Source organism: Chiloscyllium plagiosum, chromosome 6, assembly GCF_004010195.1.
Source record: "Chiloscyllium plagiosum isolate BGI_BamShark_2017 chromosome 6, ASM401019v2, whole genome shotgun sequence".
Taxonomy (NCBI): Eukaryota; Metazoa; Chordata; class Chondrichthyes; order Orectolobiformes; family Hemiscylliidae; genus Chiloscyllium; species Chiloscyllium plagiosum.
In genome coordinates, this window is record NC_057715.1 from 28770878 (window position 1) to 28790331 (window position 19454).

General features: G+C 39.3%; 1 protein-coding gene across 1 annotated transcript in view; it reads left to right on the forward strand.

Moving 5' to 3' along the window:
• The window catches only part of slain1a (SLAIN motif family, member 1a), a 127262-nt gene that overhangs the window by 21738 nt on the left and 86070 nt on the right, over positions 1-19454 (forward strand). Inside the window, exon 3 of the mRNA XM_043692680.1 lies at positions 5919-6058. Coding sequence (XP_043548615.1) covers positions 5919-6058 — 140 coding nt within the window. The remainder of the gene's footprint in view (positions 1-5918; positions 6059-19454) is intronic.

Below are 19454 nucleotides of genomic sequence, written 5' to 3' on the forward strand. Positions count from 1 at the left end.
GACATGAGTATTCTTGAGAAATTTCATCAGCAATGCCAGTGCAGCGTTCTCTGGATTCAGTGGGAGGACAGTCAAACTAACGCTGGTGTGTTTCTTGAAGCTGGGTGCATAAACACTGACGCAGAACTCTTCTACAATCAACAAATACTCAATTTGACATTGGTAGCTAAAAAGCATTCTGGTCACCAGGTCCTGTTTCTTTGACTTTCAAATGTTTAACTTTCCAGGAAAGGATAAATATAATGCTCTGAGGCTGTGCATGAGAAGTGGCAGAATGCACAATAATGACTGGGAGGAGCTGGCTACCAAATGTTCAGAGTGACAAGAACGTGTGGACACAATGGGTTTAATGGCCTCCTTCTACACCAAAGCACTTCTGTCATTCAGAGATTCTGTCCATCAAAGTTCATCACCTTTTGAGTCATAATATGTTGTAAATGAGACAATCCAGTGGCAGAGAAGGAGAGGAAGCAAATCCTGAATCCTACCACCTCGTGAGCAGATGGAGCAGCATGTCCTCCAACAGTCTGTGGGCTGAGAATCGGCTTGTTCAATCACATGAAGTCCCATGGCAGATGCTTGTGTCCCTGATTAAATTGAGGGACAGCTAGTGATGACCTTTTGCCACGTAAAGCTTATTTTGCATATTTGTTATTGAATTTAACTCCCAATAATTATTATTGGTGTTGGTCCCTACCTGACATCATGGTTAAATTTTACTAGAATTCCAAAACAAACAGAAATTGCTTGAATTAGGCAAGAAGCATTTATGTAGAAAAACCGAGCTTATAATATTTTGGCTGTGTATTGAACTAAAGTGTCATAATCCTGCTGTTACTTTTTTCCTATTTTTATTGTCCTGTAACAATGTCAGTTAAACCTGAGTTAGTGTCAGTCACTATCATGTATTTTATTATTCAGTGGGGTGATCAGGAAATTTGGGTGTTTTTTATACTTTTTAACATATGAAGATGTTTATACCCCAGTCCCCCAAGGACTGTTAGGTAGCCTAAGTTCAAGATGTTTGGTGATCATTAGTTTAGAGGCTTGTGTTGGTCTTTCCAGCTATTGTTCACTGGAAATTCATAATTGATTGTTCACAGTCTGGTCTAGAATTCCTGAAAATATTCCAGCTACCTTAATTAAAATAAGTATTTATAGTTGGACATAATTGGTTCCTGTCCTGTATACCTGTTGTCAGCATTAATCTCTCCAGTCTCACTATAGCTAGTTTTGCAATCACATGCCCTGTAGCTGGATCCCAGTACTTTTCTTTTACTCATTCACAGGATGAGGGTGTCATTGGCCAGGCCAGCATTTATTGCCCATCCCTAATTGTTAAGAATCAACCACATTGCTATGGGTCCGGTGTCACTTGTAAGCCAGACCAGTAAGGATGGCAGTTTCCTTCCCTAAAGGACATTAGCAAGCCAGATGGGGTTTTCTAACAATTGACAATGGATTCATAGCCATCATTAGATGTTTACTCCCAGATTTAATTTGTTTTAGGCAATAGCTCCTTTACAGTAGCTAGATTTTTGCTTTTGGGATCAAGGATCCATTTTCTTTCCAGCCTCAGCTATTGGAATCTACCTGCATGTTTATTGTGCACTCGGAACTCATGGTGAGCTAAATCTAATAAGTGCAAATCCATGATCCATAAGGTAATTGGGTCAAATTCTTTCCTAACTATGATACAGTCTTATCCTCTGCAGATGTCAGAGTGACAACATGCAGTGTTTACTAGCACACAATTTCTTTTGAAATCTGTTTGGATTCATTTAACTTCCTGAACATTTTATGGTGCCCTCCTATTCACGTTAGAGCTCTTGTATATCATCCATATTTGTTGTTCTGCTTTGAAGAGCATTATTGTAGATTTTATTAATGTTTAAATCTCTTGAGCTCTACATTATTATTTACTCCAAACCTCATATAAAATGAGACAGCAAGACTTGATTTTTCTTGACCTGCAGTAGTTGACAAAGTATGTTTCTTTATGCACAAGATTTTAAACATCGTCATATACATTGTATTCATATCAAAGCTTATGTGAAGGTAACTATTGCTTATAGGCTTGTGTCTGGCTATGAATTGGAAATTTAGTACTAGCTATGAATTGGAAGTGAATAATTGTTTTCAACCATTCGCTGTGAAAGTTCTGATTTGGAGATGCCGATAATGTCTAGCTATCACCCATTGTTACAGCTAACCTGAGAATGCAACTTTTAAAAAAAGGTTCTGTGATTTACACATGAAAGAAGTGAAACTATCATGGTATTCAAACAGATGAAAGACTCAACAATCAATTTTTCAATGCATAATTTCAGCTACATCACACTGTAAATTTTTGCTATAAATTCTGTGTTAGGATTGAGCCCTCCACTATCACCTGATGAAGGAGCGACGCTCCGAAAGCTAGTGTGCTTCCAATTAAACCTGTTGGACTATAACCTGGTGTTGTGTGATTTTTAACTGTGAAAGTTCAAGTTCTAACCTCTCTCTGGGCAAAGAGGTTTTAGCTTTGATTCTGTGTTTGAATTCTTCATGCCTATCTTATAATAACAGTTTCAAGTTCTGTTCTTATCCACAAGTACAAACCTCCTCTTTATGCAGTGTGTCTCCATTAGCCATTTGTCTGCACCTGGCAACCTTCTCTCTTCAAGAGGGTAGAGCCCCAGCCTACTTGTTTAAGAACCTTAAAGTTTCTTGTAAACCTTATATGCATCCTCTCTAGTGTCTTTATCCCCCTTGTAATATTACAAACAGACAATACATAGCCTGGCCGCAGTCCAATAATGGACAGCACAACAACTCTACTTGAATATTTTATTCCTTTTAAAGATAATCTCTTGTTTGCATTTTCTTCTGACTTTGTTGGCCTTTATTCCTAGTTCTAGTGATTTGCTTATTTTAGTGCTCCCATGTGCCTTTGGCACTACCCAATTTAGATCGTCCTTCTCCAGATAATGCATGACCTCCCTTTACCAAAGCCTATTGCTTCAAATATAATCTACAGCTGCACGTTAATTATTAAAAAGTAACATGTGGCCCAACAAGCTGTAATAAAAATGCGGGGTGTACTTAGCAAGTTGGACATTAGAACTGGCAAATGTTATGGGGTGTAATTGTTCTAAGCAAGTACGGAGGCAAGGGAGAGTAGAGAAGAGGACAGAACTAAAGGGAAGGTCTGTTCTATGGTGGAAAGTTGGAGTGATTCAATGATAAAGAATGGTGTGGTAATGGGGTAAGTGAAGAAATAGAGATGGGTCCAGAGGAGTGTTCTCAGTTTGAATGAACAATTGGCAGCAACCAGTTTCCATCTTAATGATGCTGAGACCAACAAGGTTGGATTGAATAAATCATTTATCCAAGAGGCAGATACTTATGGGACAGTATATCATCATGTCCACAAATGTGTGTGTGTATGTGTGTATACACTAAATGTTGCATCTTTTCTGTTTGCCTTCCTTTTTACTATGGTACAGCTGGTTCTTCCAATGGCCAATTTAAAGGGTAGCTATATGAATAATTCAGTATCTTTTGAGAATCGCATTTTGCATTTGTGGTAGGTTGAAGCTAAAATCCATAATATCCTTTCCTTGAAGGAAATGCATACTTTCTCATTTGAAGACCATATGTTCTTTACTACCTGAGATATGTTGTGCCATATAAAATTTATCTAAAAGCTAAAGAAATAATGTTGAGCAGTTTAGCGGTGTAGATTATGGGGTCGATGTTTTTTCTGTTTGGCAGCCAAACTGAAGTTTTAATCCTATTGCCACATAGAAACATTTGGGGGTGGGTGTCCCTAGTTGATGGTGTCAATCAAAATTCAAAGCTAAGATGCCAGGGGAGAAATGGGTGCCCTGCTACAGCTCACCAACACTGGGCTTGCAATGTTAGGTGGCATCAACTCTGCGGCTTTGCTGATTGGCAGCAAGTGATACTCGGGTGATAGCAATGTAGTGCTCTCGTGGAGCATGGTTGAACACCATTTAGTCACACTGCAGGAAGAAAAACTGTGGGCAGTGTATGACCTAGATATCTCAAATTGATGTAATCAGTAAATACGTGAAAGAAGTTGCATACTGGAATGGTCAACAGCATAAGCAGTTGAGCACTCTGGAGGTACAGTGACCTTGTAGGTTGGCGCAGATCATTGTAGATGAAGGGTATTGTCCTGATCTTTTTCAGGTCATTATCATTTTGTAAAACAATGCAAATGGAGGTCATTTGGCCCATTTGAGTCTGCACTAACATTTTTATTGAGCAATTCAGTTTGTCCCTCTATTTTTGTGTACCTGCAATATTTCCTCATAAAATTACTTGTGCCTTTTGAAGGCTGCTATCTATCCATGTTATTGCCCCATTTCTATCTGGTAGAGCAAGTGAAATCAGCTCCTACATATCATTGGTTTCTGCCTTGTAATCTTATAGAATGAATATTAAGATTCTGAGATCTTACAATCTCTGTTTTAGCTGTTTGATCATGAGCTCAGCTCAACTAAATGATAGAACTTGCTGTGATGTTAATATGTTGAGTTTATTTATATCAAAAATGTTCAGATTATAGAAGGTCTGATAAGTTCGCTGTTCTTACTGAGAGCTTTGGGACTGATTTTCCAATTGTAAGCTGATGTCAGGCAGCTTTACATATCAATATGTATATAGTAAGTTTCAGGCATCATGGATAGGAAATCATAGGCTCATAAGATGAATAAGCTATCAGAGCAGAGTTGGCCATTCGGCCCATCGGGTCTGCTCCGCCATTGGATCATGGCTGATATGCTATTCACGCCCGTTTTCCTGCCTTCAACCCATAACCCTTCAACTCATTACCAATTTAAAATATGTCAAACTCTTCCTTTTAAATTTACTGACTGCCCCAGCACCCACTGCACTTTGGGGTACCGAATTCCACAGGTTCACAACCCTTTGGAGAAGTAGTTTCTCCTGAACTCTGTTTTAAATTTGTTATCCTTTTTATCCTAAGACTATGACCTCTCCTCCTACAATGCCCCACAAGAAGAAGCATCCTCTAAACATCTATTTTATTCGTACCTTTAACAGCTTGAATACCTCAATTAGATCTCCCACATTCTTCTAAATACCAGAGCGTATAGACCTCAACTGTTCAATGTGTTTTCAAACCTCTCCTCTCTGGGATCAGTCTAGTGAACCTCCTCTGAACTGCCTCCAATGCCATTACATCATGATCCATGCATTTATAATTTCTCTAAACTTGCAGCTGAGGGTTGGTATTCCTCACTGATTGCAGCATTTGGAAGATGAACTTTGTAATTTTGTTGAACCTATTATTGCTAAACTGCTTGACCTTAATTGCAATTTCTAACACAAGAAGTTAACAAGAATACTTGTTTTTCTTTTCAAGTCTTCATCCCATCTGGGTACAGATTTTGTTTTGCTGAAATGTTTTAACTTGGAACTAGGTATGCACAGTCATGCATATGTGCACTTCAAATGTTTTCCTCCTCGATGCATAATGATTAGTTGACTAAATGAGCCGTACAATGTTTACTATAAAACGTACAACAATTAATGCCTACCAGTTACCTCATGGTTATGAATTGCACTGCAGGGCAAAATTGATCTGGCAGTGTAGCTTAATGCACATCACTGAGTGGTAGGAAATGTGTTTCCTTCAGATTTCCAATTTGAGTCTACCTGCTTGATTCCCTCCAATCCAGATTCCACTCTGCTTCCAGCATTAAGACAGCCTTCCATCAAAAACATCCCCCAGGACTTTAATTGTCATCTATCGGTATTTCTTGACTAAACTTGCATAAAGAACTATTACTTTTGGTCTTCCCAATTGTTCATAAATATAAGACTTAATGTTGGTATATCTATTTCTTGGGTTAAGTTATGATAAGTATTATACTTTTTCATTACAGGCTATATGTTTCGCCAAGGAAGCAGCCCACAGTCGAACAGAAAGCTCAGAGTCCTTTAGAATGGTGCAGACAGGTGCTTGATCATCCAGGCCATGAGATCGAAGCAGCAAAACGCTCGTTGTGTTTTAGACTTGATCAAGGTAGGAGCCAAGCACACAAATGTTTCCTAAGACATTGTTAACAGACACCTTATCTTTAAATGTGCTGAAATCCTAATGCTGACTGGCCAGGTGCTGGGCATAGTTGCATGCACACTTGATTTGCCCAATGCTTACTTTCATGTATGTGTGGTTTTTCCCAATGTTGGTGACATCAGTGTGGTGTCTGTCAGCCTGTGTCCATAATGGTGTAAGTCTATTGTTTACTTGGCTACTGCACTCTACTGGCTCACCCTCTCTGCCACCGTGAGCTATCGCTGGCATGTCCTAGTTCTCCTGAGGCCCTGTTCTATATCCTTGCTGCGCCATGTTCCAGTGTCTAGTCATGGCAAGCTGTGGTTTAGCTGGAATGCTCTTTTTGTACGACACCATCTTCAATGTTCTGAAGAACTGTGTATTTAAAAAAATAGACAGTTGCATCTAATAAAATAAACTGCTCACTTGTCAAATAAAATGGAAGTGATTCTTCACTTCCAATATACTCTTAAGCATAGCCTATTAGATTGTATAATAAAGCGAGGGTTTTGGAAATTGGGCAATAGTTTCAGTCACTCAATTTGACACCACAGGCTGTATGAATATATGTGTGGGAAGTGTACTTTACATTTGCAGCATCACCTAAATCAGCCCATTAAGTATGCCTTTAATTGGTTTATTTTTCTTATTCTGAGCCCTTTATTTTCTGTATTCATTAGGAAGAGAGCAGTTTCCTTTCTGTCCTTTTCACTCAAAGATCCTTTCATTAGAGATTTAATGAGGTTATTTAGCAATGTAAAGTTGTATTGGGTGAATGATGAAAAGAGAGATCTTGCAAGTGTATGATATTCATTTGGTGGTACGCAAAGCATCTTATAGGTTACGAAAGTTAAGAAAACTTCTAAAATGTTTGCTTTCACGCAATCCCTGTGCTTTTTGCTGACTAAATTTTCACCATTTTAATCATTACTATTTTTCACAGCTTGTGAGATGCAAATCTTTTAGAAACTTAGAAACATAGAAATATTAAAAATAGAATAGGGGTAAGCCAATTGGCCCTTTGACCCTGCTCTCTCATTCATGGCTGATCATTCAACTCAGTAACCTGTTCCTGCTCTCCCCCAGTACCTTTGCTGCCCTATGCCCCAAGTGCTATGTCCAACTTTCTCTTGAAATTGTATAATGTTTTGGCCTCTACTGCTCTTTGTGGTAGCAAATTCTATAGACTCACTACTTTCTAGGTGAATAAGTTTTATGTTTGTTTTGAGAAGAAGTGAAAATAAGTATTTTTTTAAGCTTTTGTATTGTTTCAACATGTGATTCTTCATTGGGAGAGATTCTGGATGTGCACTGGCTGAATTTCTCCCTGGTTCTTTGAAGAAGTCTGGAGTAGTGTATATGCCTTTGTAAATATTTCTGAAAAACATTTAAAAATTTTTAACTGATTTGTCTGGATATAAGAAGATACAGCATTTGTCTACAGTGTCCACTTTGCGAGTATGGTGATATGACTAATAAATGCGCAGGAAGGCTAAAATCTTGAGCACCAGCAGCAATGTGTTCTGATAGGTGGATCCATTAAAGAGTCACTAGTTATCAAGCACAGAAAATGCACTAGATACTGAGTAGGACATGTTGTAATTTTAGTTATAGCTATTGTGTTAGTATGTTGTATCGTCTAGTTGCCCAGCCTGTGCCTGGGAAACTTGCTGTCATTAATCTTCTTTTGTACTCTTTTTTTAAAATAAGCAATACCTGTTTAGGTAGTCTCTCATGGGGTATTGCAATCTTCCTTTTTACTCTGAGTGTAATGGCCTGTCTAATTATCAGAGATAGAAGATAAACAAGTTCAAGTCTTAACAAGTACAATCACTTATGCATGACAAAATATACCTTATTCAACAATAGCAATATTACAGCTAATATGTATTAGTTCAGAATAATAACAGCTATCAGGAGCCATGTATATCATGTCTGTCTCCATTGGGATCTCGGTTAAGACAAACTGTTCCCCTTCCAAAGGTCTATGACATCATCAGAGTTTGCTGAGCTCAGTACAAGTCAACATTAATTCTTTTAAAGCCATTACTTGATGAACATGTCAGGATTATGGAGGAAGAAACAGTATTAATGTTGCAGATCATCAACCTTTCTTCAGAATTAAAAGCAAAACTATGGAGCTTTCAGGGACTCAGAAGTGGTAATTTGTGAAGCTCATGGGCTGCTTTGCTTTCCTGAAATATCAAACTTAAATTTTAAATATTAAATATAGATCTGGTGGGAATTCTATAAATAACATGGACATATTATCTTCTGAGTACTAAAGGTTTATCTAAATCCACTGTACTGAAAGCAGACATTAGAATTAAATAGGCTGTACCAAAATTGGTCATATTTATAAATTTTATTCAGAATGACACAAAAACTTGACAGTATTTGATTGATCTTGAATAGCAGTGTTGTTATTGCGTATCATAATAAGATCTTTGTGAAAGGTTAGAACTGCAGGGCTGCTGTTCAGTGGATCAAACGAGCTTTTGTTTTTCTTTAATTTGGCTCTAACTCTTGCTGTGCTGTGTGGAATTTATACATTTATATTTAAAGGCATTGTACTCTCTCCTACCACAAGAAAGGCTAGGATGTGAAATATTTAAAGTAAGAAAAGAATAATTAAAGGCATTTGCTAGTAGATGTTGGTGTTTAAGTGTTTTGAATTCTTCAGAGAGCTATACTGCCCCCATCTAGTCTTAAATCTTTGCCTATATAAATTTACAAGGGCTCGGTCTTACAGTCTTGAACTCCTGATAAAAGATACGCACATCTGTAGTATGTCTCTGGCAAGTGGAAGAAAAGCAAGTGACTGTGCAACTGGCTAGGGACCAGACACAATCAGGCAAACTTGAAGATGTGCTTACCCTCATAACTTGTTTTAAAGGTCCCGGACATCATGTGGGCAGTTCCCTGAATATGTGGAGGCATGTTTTCAAATTGTCTCTTGTTATACACTGCACTTGCCAGAGTCATTGAAGTTACTTTTTTTGCGTCAGTGTCCTTCCAGCAGAGACAAATGTTACCTGTAACATCAATCCACTGTTCAATTTTGCAAGGGTAAATTACGGAGGGCCCTGGAAATCTGAAATAAAACAAAATGAAGCTAGAAGAGTTCAGCAGGTAATGCAAATTCTGAAGGCAGAGATATGGAATTAATGCTTCTGGTCGGTGACCTTCTCATAAAGGTCATCTACCTGAAATGTCTCTGGTTCTCTCTCCACAGATGCTGCCTGACTTGCTAAGTGTTTTCAGCTGTTCTGTTCTTAATGCTGTTCAGTAGTGCTTTAAGCAAGTACTTGTTGCCATGTTTACCAAATTAAACACACAATTCTGGAATTATCTGAGAAGGAGGCCAAGGAAAATAGTTTCTCGCTGTGTATTGAATGAAAACCCCTCAAAATTTTGATCACTTTTAATAAATTTCCACATAACCTGTCTGCTCCAGAGAACAACCTGAATGGGCTAAGATAGGCTTCAAGTAGATATCGAGATCTGGGGTTTGCATCAATTAGAGTTGTCCAGCCCCATACATCAAGAGAGTCATTGACTGCACACCATCTTGCAAGCTTGTTCAGACTAGCCCGCTGCTTTCCTGAATAGCAAGCACTCCCCCTCTGTTAATGTACTATTGCTGTGTGATTGCTAGCAGTACAATACAAGGATGTTTGCCTGCCTTCTGCAGGTGCCATAACTTTGGCTGTGCTAAGTCAGTGAGAAGCTGCACATTTGTTTTGTGCCTTCTCCTAGGAACCCACATTTAGTGGTCAAACTACTGCATTGTGATCTATGAATCATCAGGAATCCATAATTGAACAGCCCATTGGAGTCTTGAAGCTTCCAGCAATTCTAGTAAAATGATTGATGTATATGATAAAGTTGTGCTGTATGGCTGAGTAACTTTACCATGCAACTAGGAGCCAATAGTAGCAGTAGACATTTAGCAATCTGAAATTCTTGATAAGAAGAGGATAGTGATGTAACTGGAAGACAAATCCTACCTATAGCCAGAGCTTCAAGTGATCAACCTCTGTTCCTTTGAATTAACAGACATGTCCAAAGTAAAACCTGTTCTTTGTAACCTGCATTAATCCAAAGACCAACATTGATTGACATATCACTGATTTTAGATGGTCATCAGATACTACAAAAATATAATCTAGCAAAGGCTTTTTAAAAAATTATATAATTTTACCAACTTCTACAACTGCTTGGACAGTGGTTACCACCAGCACATTTCATGTTTCTGTAAAGTGTGTCTTGTAATGACCTGCAGCATGCATAAAAACTGCTGTAGCTCAGGAAAAGGCTGCTGAGATCTTTTTGTGAATTCTCAGAGTTTGGACCTAAGAGGGACTGGATGCAAACTTTAGTAACCTGACTTCCAAAATGACCTTGCCCAGCTGGCATGTGACACAAGGATGGGAATTGGAATGGTGGTTGGTGAGGTTTCAGATGTCCCATCATGTTCCACTCTTATTCCATTATCTCATCTGTTATTAGCTATGACTCAGCAGTTCCTCCTGCTTTTTTCCTAATCAAGATCAATGCCAGGCTTTTGATATTCAGAGCCCTCCTTAGCAACATAAAAACAATCCCAGTGTTCTGTAGGTCCTGGTAATGAGCTCAGCTACCTAGTCATCACTGGTGACAGCCTGCTTCAAATATTCCCATAAATCTGATATTATGATGCTACCTTTAGGGGTGCAATCTTGAAATGAAGAAATGCAGGCAAGGAGACAGTCATTTTTTTTTACTAAGTCACCAAAGGTGCAAGAGATGGTGACTCCCACAGTCTTCATAGTCATGCCGACACGTTCTCTGTTTTTGGTATCAGAGACATTGACAAGGAAGATCCAGCTGCAGTAGACATTAGGGTAGCTACACACTCACTTCATAATTAATTATAGATTAATGATGTTGAGTTCCAAAACCTCTGTCAAGTTGTTGGTAAACCCCTACATCATCTCTATCACTGCTAATGTTTTAATATAACTGGCAGTTGCCAGTGAGGAATAGATTTTTTGAATATAAGGAAATAAAACATGATGAGAATGTGAAGTTCAGTTCAAAGGTTGACCACGGTCATAGTAAATAGCAGAGCAAACTCACAGGACCAAATGGCAGACCCATGCTTGTATTTCAAGCATTTATTGATTTCAAGATTGAATTCCTAAAATTGACATCATCATATCAGATTTACTAGTCGAACATTTGAGCCAAGTAATCAACATTGCTGTTGTGTATTGACCATCCAGCTGAGCTCATTAACTGCACCTAGAGATAATTGAGATTGTTTCCATGTTGCTGTAGAGAGTGCTGAATGTCAGTGTCCTGGCATTGATCTTGATTTGGGGAAAAAACAGTGGGAAATGTGCCAGTAAGAAGGCTATGTCGCAGAAAGTAGAAACATGAGTTTAAAAATAGGAGTTGTTGTCACCACATTGCAGGTCTTTCTGCATCTACAAAGTGTTGAGGCAATTTAATACTTTGGGCATATGCCTTTGATCTGAACTGAAACTGAACAGATGATTAAACATTTTAGTAATATTGGAAAATAGACTGATAAAAGGCTTGTATGCAGTTGCAAATAGGGAGTTTTTAGTTGAATGACTTGCAAACTATTAAATAAAAGACTGTTCAGTGATACTCGAGCAATGCAAAGACATTTAAAAGCAAACCACATGTTCTATTAGATAAAAGGGTGATGTACTAAAGAGACAGCCGCAGAGGCAAAGGCAAAAAGGAACAGAGAAAGAGAGAGAAATTGTAATTAATGGTCCATATTTGAAACTATCTAGTAAATATAGACTTCTTATAATTCCAGATTTCCCTCTTGCTACAATTGATGTTTAGTTATCTTTAACAGTATCTTGGGCTATGACCTTTAATTACCCTCTCTCTGTCAGTTTTCAAAACTGTAAAATACAAATTTCAGTCAGTCAGGACCAAAAAACTGAAATTGAAATGTGTTTGTAAGTTTAATCTGGCCATCATGAGTAACGGGAAAACTGCAGTTGTCCAAGGGCACCAGCCAAACGTTATGGGGATTGCACTCCAGGATACCTTAGCTCCTGCTTTTGCCAATGCAGCATCTATGTGCTTTTAGCCAAGTGTAATTGAGTTGGGTTTCTATGGTAAGATAGAGCACACCAGAAAAGGTAAAACAGAAACTCTACTTGAGCAGAATTCTCAGTAGCTTGTTTTGGAGACTCCTAAACGTGGTGATGGATTTCTGCTGGTGGTCAAATGCTCAGCTGACTAGATACTATCTCATACAACCAAATGAGCTTGATAAAGTGGGACCTTTTTAACTATTTTGCCAGTATTTTCTTCACAATTTAATTATGTCCCACACGAGGGAGGAGTTTCATTTTTAAGCTAAACAATGTCTTGAGAGCTGGGTATTAACGTACTGCTTTCAAATTGTCTAACCAATTGGAAATATTAGGTAAATATTCAACACCAATCATATCAACATACATTTAACATGGGAATCTACATTATAGCAATGAAAAAGGAGATACCAAACCTGCAGGGTGGAAGCAGTGACTGAAAACTACTTCCATTACAAAAGAATTTGCCAATTTTCAAAGTGGAGAAAAGGATAACTGGGTCAAGGAACTTGTTAAAAATGGACTGAAATAAATAGGGATTGTACCGTTGAAGGGGATGCACTGTATTTTGTCTGACTTTGTTGGACACATTTAGGCAGAGCTTATGCATCATATTCTGATATTTCTTCTAAACAATGTCATGGGATCTGTTAAGTCCACCTGGGAAAGGCAAATTGGGTCTTGGTTTAATGGTCTATCCAAAGGTGGTACCACTAACAGAGCAGTACTCCCTCAGTGCTGGACTGGAGTGTCTGCCTTGGCAGTGCATACGGTTAGAGATTTTTAAAAAAACTGCAGATACTGGAATCCAAGGCAGATAAGCTGAGGGCTGGAAGAACGCAGTAAGCCAGGCAGCATCAGGAAATGGAGAAAGAAAAAACAGTGGAAGATTTGGGGCACAGTGTCTATGTAGGTAGTGAAGAAGGGTTACACCTGAAATGTTGACTTCTCCACCACCTGATGCTGCCTGGCTTGCTGTGTTCCTCCAACCTCCTGCTTGTCTACCTTGACAGTACATACTGCAATTTTAGTCTCAGCCATTGTTAACTTGTTCTGCCTTCTGAGGTCGACTTTAACTTTATACTGTTAGCTCAATGTTATCTGGCATCTGTAGGGTTCAGATTAAAATTGATCAAGTCAGCGAGGTGAAAAGAAAAGGTTAAATCTTTGCTTTAGGTGTCCCATTACTGCTGCTCATTTTGTGGCCTTTTTTTTTTCAAACTTCCCCTTGTTTTCCGATTGGATTCATTTCAACCCCAATTTTGATTAGAGGCAGAAATTAGAGGAGCAGGACGTGAGACAGGTCGTGATACTTCTGGAATGTGAGGCCCAAGAGACATTTACTCCGGGGCCTCTTTATTGTAATGCATGATTAATTTCTGCCTGAAACTGGCTGGAATGATAACCAGAGATGGAAATGTGTTGCTGGAAAAGCGCAGCAGGTCAGGCAGCATCTAGGGAACAGGAGAATCGACGTTTCGGGCATTAGCCCTTCTTCAGGAATGAGGAAAGTTGGTCCAGCAGGCTAAGATAAAAGATAGGGAGGAGGGACTTGGGGGCGGGGCGTCGGAAATGTGATAGGTGGAAAGAGGTCAAGGTGAGGGTGATAGGTCAGACTGAGCTACAAGGTGGTTGGGTTGGTTGGTCCGGGTGTCCCAGAGGTGTTCTCTGAAACGCTCCGCAACACATGCGCTTTTCCAGCAACACATTTCCATCTCTGATCTCCAGCATCTGCAGACCTCACTTTCTCCTGGAATGATAACCATCCTGCTGAATAAAAGTCTGGGCTTGTGGGGTGTTAGGCAGATTCTGAAGCAGAGCTGAAAAATGTGTTGCTGGAAACGCGGCGCAGGTCAGGCAGCATCAAACGAGCAGGAGAATCGACGTTTCGGGCATAAGCCCTTCTTCAGGCTTATGCCTGAAACGTCGATTCTCCTGCTCCTTTGCTGCCTGACCTGCTGTGCTTTTCCAGCAATACATTTTTAAGCTCTGATCTCCAGCATCTGCAGAGCTCACTTTCTCCTAGGTTCTGAAGCAGACCATAAGAAGTCTTAGAAATGTTGGGAGGAATCAGAAGATCCATGAAGGAGAAATCCTGGGGGAAGCCTGCAAATCATAAGGGGTAAGGTATTTACGCTCTCCACGCTTCAGGCTCTCTGCCTGTATTCCTGATGAAGGGCTTTTGCCCGAAATACGTCGCTTTTACTGCTCCTCGGATGCTGCCTGAACTGCTGTGCTCTTCCAGCACAACTAATCCAGAATAAGGTATTTACGTTGAGCTCAGAGGAGCTTTAAAATTTACTTTATTCTTCCTGGGAGATCATCAATGGCATCAGAAGGTAATCTTTCCCTCTAATCTTTATTGCTCCCTTTCTCTGTTGAGAGTAAGAACTTGGGTTTTCCTTTTTTTTTCTTTTTACTGTGGTGCCATAAATGGGGGAGGCTGGAATTTTGCTCTAAGACATTCATTGTTGAGTTGGGAGAAGATGGTTTGATGCAAAGCAGTTTTTAGTACAGTGTAGATTATCACATACTTGCTGCCTTGTTACTGTTGAACATTAGCCAACAACCATCAGAATTTCTGACAATTTTATTATGAAATGGAAGAAAGCCTGTCTGTATTGATGCTTTTAATTTGTGCTGATTAGTATGAGCTTTTTAGTGTTAGAATTTAATAGTATATTGAATGCTTGGAACGTTATCTCACCTGCAGTCATTTCTACAAAATAATTTTACAAATATACATTCATTGTTAATTATTGTGAAACAGCTGTCAGTCTTCCAGAACCAGGAATCATATTGCATGCTTTTCATTACAAAATATAACCTCGATTTTGTGATAATATGCAGAAAGATTCATGCTCATTTACTCACTGATTATTCACTGCAACTATATGTTACCCAGTTTAATTACTGTTCTTTGTACAGTGTATGCAGGAATGACATGATAATCACTGTGTTTCTTGGCTTTGCACATTTGTAAATAAAAGAACAGATGGTGAAAGACTATTGAAGACCTCAAACCTTTAACTAAGATTTGTATTGTTTGGAAAGATTAATTATCAATATAGATATTTCTTTTCCTTATTACAGCTGTCTCCCAAATGACATAGTGAAGGTAACTCAGTAAGTAATGTGATTATTTATCGCTTGTTTCATTTTTCTAGATTTTCTGAGGTTACCCAAGTTAGGAGTATTTCATAATGAAACACATTATTTTGCTGCCTGCAGTATTCTTAGCCTATTATATGGACCTGTGAAATGTAATCTGTCCTTGCCGTGGTCACCAGTGTAAATATATTACCTTTTAATGCAATTAATGCATAAGCAAAACTGTTGTCATGGTTGAACATAACCTGTGCCAATTCCTTCATTTAACACTTATGTTTGAGCATGTCTTAAGGCATTTCATCTGGATTGCATTCTAAGACATTGCCATTTTAAAATGTTGCGCTTAAGTTTTGATGCTGCATATTTTGGAAAGGGAAGGCTGGCATAATCTATTTATAAGAATTAACTTTATCTTTTATTTGTATGTTTGATCGTAACTTTTGTAAAGGAATGAATTGAGCTTGTACTCTAAGACTAAAAACAGCCAAATAAAATGTAGGGTTGTCTAGCTTTTGACAGTTTCTATAGCAACAGTGGGAACGTAATCTTTTTTTTAACATGCAAATGCTTCATACGAACCGAAACTAGTCTTCAATAGCTTTTATTTTTGCAATCCTCTGATGACTTAAAACAAAGTGAAAACTAAATCACTGTGATACCAACAATGAAACAATGTGGCTTCCCCAGCCCTGTATAGTTTCTTCATTAGTTTCATGACGCAATCGTAAGCAGTAAACGATTTGAACACTACAAAACTGGCATGAAAAGAATCAGAGGCTTCTTTTTAAAATTTGATCTTAACTATGCAAGCAAATTAATTACATTCAAGCTCATTACAATATCTTGGTGACATTCAATACATTGAGAGTGAATGGGTGTTTGTAATTATTTTTGAGTTATAAGAATCTTTTCATGCTAAACTATTTAAGAGCTATGAATCAAATGTTAACAAGTCTGAATGTGCTAGCTATTGTGCTACAGCATCTCAAGTGCTCTTGAGAAGAATGAAAAAAAACTGGCACTTGTATATTGCTTTTTATCACCTCTGGACATCATAAAGTGCTTTATAGCCAACATATTGCTTCTGACTGCTGTAATATAGAAAAGGTGGCACTCGATTTGCACGCAACAAGCTTCCAGCAGTGTGGTAATGGTCAGGTTGTTTGAGGGATAGTCAGTGGATAGCACATCATGGAATTTATCTCTTCTTTGAAGTAGTCTTAGTATCTTTAATGTGTACCAGAAAAGATGGAGGCAACTCAATTTAAAGTCTGACTCAAATAACAGCAATTCAATCTTTTGATTTTTTTTCTTGGTGATTAACATCGATTGAGAGGAATCTGGGCTGAGTGCACCTGGAGAGCTTTCCAACTAGCGCATTGGATTTTTGAGAACCCTGCTGAGCCATTTGATGTTCAACACTGGTATCTAGAAGGTGATGGCAATGGATTGTACTTGCTGGAATATCATGGGAATTCTGAGATCCTCGAAATTTCATGTTGAGGGTGAAATTTGCTCTAACTATTTGGAAAAGGTAGGATCTCCGGACACACTGATGGAACTTCGTGCCAGTGAGGTGAGGCCAGCTCCTGCTTCACCTGACTCTCAAAACATTTGTCCTGTGAACTCAGCTGTGCTTGTCTTTAATAGGAAACCTGATCAGGCAACAACAATAAACTCTAAACCAGGTTCCCAATGGCACTGTGGGAGATAAAAACTAAATAATTAGTGAAGTGCTGATCTCTGGAATGGGGACACAATCCTAGGCCACCTATACAAGTTGGGGAAAGTGCAGATGTATGTTGGGTTTGCATCTTGTTACCCTTTTTTTAATGGGTGTGTATTGGCACAAGGAAGTGCTGCTGGAGAGCTGGTGAAACTGATCCTGCTGCAGCATGAGGTGAGAAGGAGGAAAATAATCACATCTGCAGTCTCACCAGTCCTCCCTCAACTTGCCAGTTGCAGAGAATGGCCAGTCCCATCCAGCCTGATGATTTGCTGCACTTTGCCTGTGCGGAGATTCCCAAAAAAAAACAATGTTCTGCTTCCAGTTGTATTGATTTCTCCCTGCTGCAAGGAAAGTAATTAGCAATTTGATCTTCCATGGACAAAGTCTCTCACTCAATGCAGCAGTGGACAAAATGGTTATGGTGCCGGATGGCAAGTGTTAGCTTGGAAGAAACTGGTGGTGTAAAGTTTAAATTCACATCCTTGGGAAGGGCCATAAACTGTGGAAGTTGGCCTTCAAGAGTTGGCATTGCTATGTGTTGATTCCTTTTATAGAGTAAGGCAGCATCATTAGAGTACATCATATTAGATCTTCCTTCAACACTTCCACTTCTTGAACGGTCTGTTGTTTAGCCGTGGTCTCTGTCCCAAGTTCCCAGATTAGCAAATAGCTTATGCCAGTCTGAATTCTACGTTCTGTTAATAGTGTGCTTGATGTTTGTTGCTTGCCACCTTTCCTGTGCCACAGGGCAAACCAATTGTCAATATAGAAAGCTGTTTTAAAAGCGAATGTAGTCCCGCTTAGAGTCATAGGATGTCCAGCATGGAAACAGACCATTCGGTCCAACTTGTCCATGTCGACCAGATATCCCAACCCAATCTAGTCCCACCTGCCAGCACCTGGCCCATATCCCTCCAAACCCTTCCAATCAACAGGGCAAACCAATTGTCAATATAGAAAGCTGTTTTTAAAAGCGAATGTAGTCCCGCTTAGAGTCATAGGATGTCCAGCATGGAAACAGACCCTTCGGTCCAACTTGTCCATGTCGACCAGATATCCCAACCCAATCTAGTCCCACCTGCCAGCACCTGGCCCATATCCCTCCAAACCCTTCCAATCATAAAAGCATCCAATTGACAACTTTAACAATTTTTTTTTTGTTCATTTACAGGATGTGGGCATCACTGGCTGGGCCAGCATTTATTTCTGCATGTAAAATGTAGATGAACATTGTTGTGCCAAACTTAATGCCCACCCTTGTGGTGTTTGGTGGTGTGGGTTGTAGTTATTCATGAAAGAGGGTGGGCTGTTGGGTGAGATTTCTATGATCTCCAAAATGGTGCTTGTTGCTCAGAATATGGCATTCCTTCCAGCTGTCCAGACATGAGACCCTTGTCACCTATGTTAAATATCACACGTTAGGTCTGATAAACGCTTAATTATTATGTTATCCAAATAATTTATCTTTTTTATAGGTGCACTAGTTCATTTTCTCTGTGCATAACAAAACTGGAAGAGACTGGTACATTAATTACTCTGACAACAGAGCCCTTAATTATTGAGTAAACAATATGGAAGTACCATGCATTTCACTTGTCCCCCTGTAGAATTTCAGTCACAATAAGTATCCCAAAGCTCAAACTCGTTAAACCTTTTTGACAATAGACAATAGACAATAGACGCAGGAGTAGGCCATTCAGCCCTTCGAGCCTGCACCGCCATTCAATATGATCATGGCTGATCATTCTTAATCAGTATCCTGTTCCTGCCTTATCTCCATAACCCTTGATTCCACTATCCTTGAGAGCTCTATCCAACTCTTTCTTAAATGAATCCAGAGACTGGGCCTCCACTGCCCTCTGGGGCAGAGCATTCCACACAGCCACCACTCTCTGGATGAAGAAGTTTCTCCTCATCTCTGTCCTAAATGGTCTACCCAGTATTTTTAAGTCGTGTCCTCTGGTTCGGCACTCACCCATCAGCGGAAACATGTTTCCTGCTACCAGAGTGTCCAATCCTTTCATAATCTTATACGTCTCAATCAGATCCCCTCTCAGTCTTCTAAACTCAAGGGTATACAAGCCCAGTTGCTCCAGTCTTTCAGCGTAAGGTCATCCCGCCATTCCAGGAATTGACAGAATGTCTTTTGGAGACCAGAACTGCACACAGTACTCCAGGTGTGGTCTCACCAGGGCCCTGTACAGCTGCAGAAGCAGCAGAAGCACCCTATACTCAATCCCTCTTGTTATGAAGGCCAGCATGCTATTAGCCTTCTTCACTACCTGATGTACCTGCATGCTTGCCTTCATTGACTGGTGTACAAGAACACCCAGACCTCTTTGTACTGCCCCTTTACCTAAATTACTACCTAAATGGAATCAATTTAGATAAAGGGGCA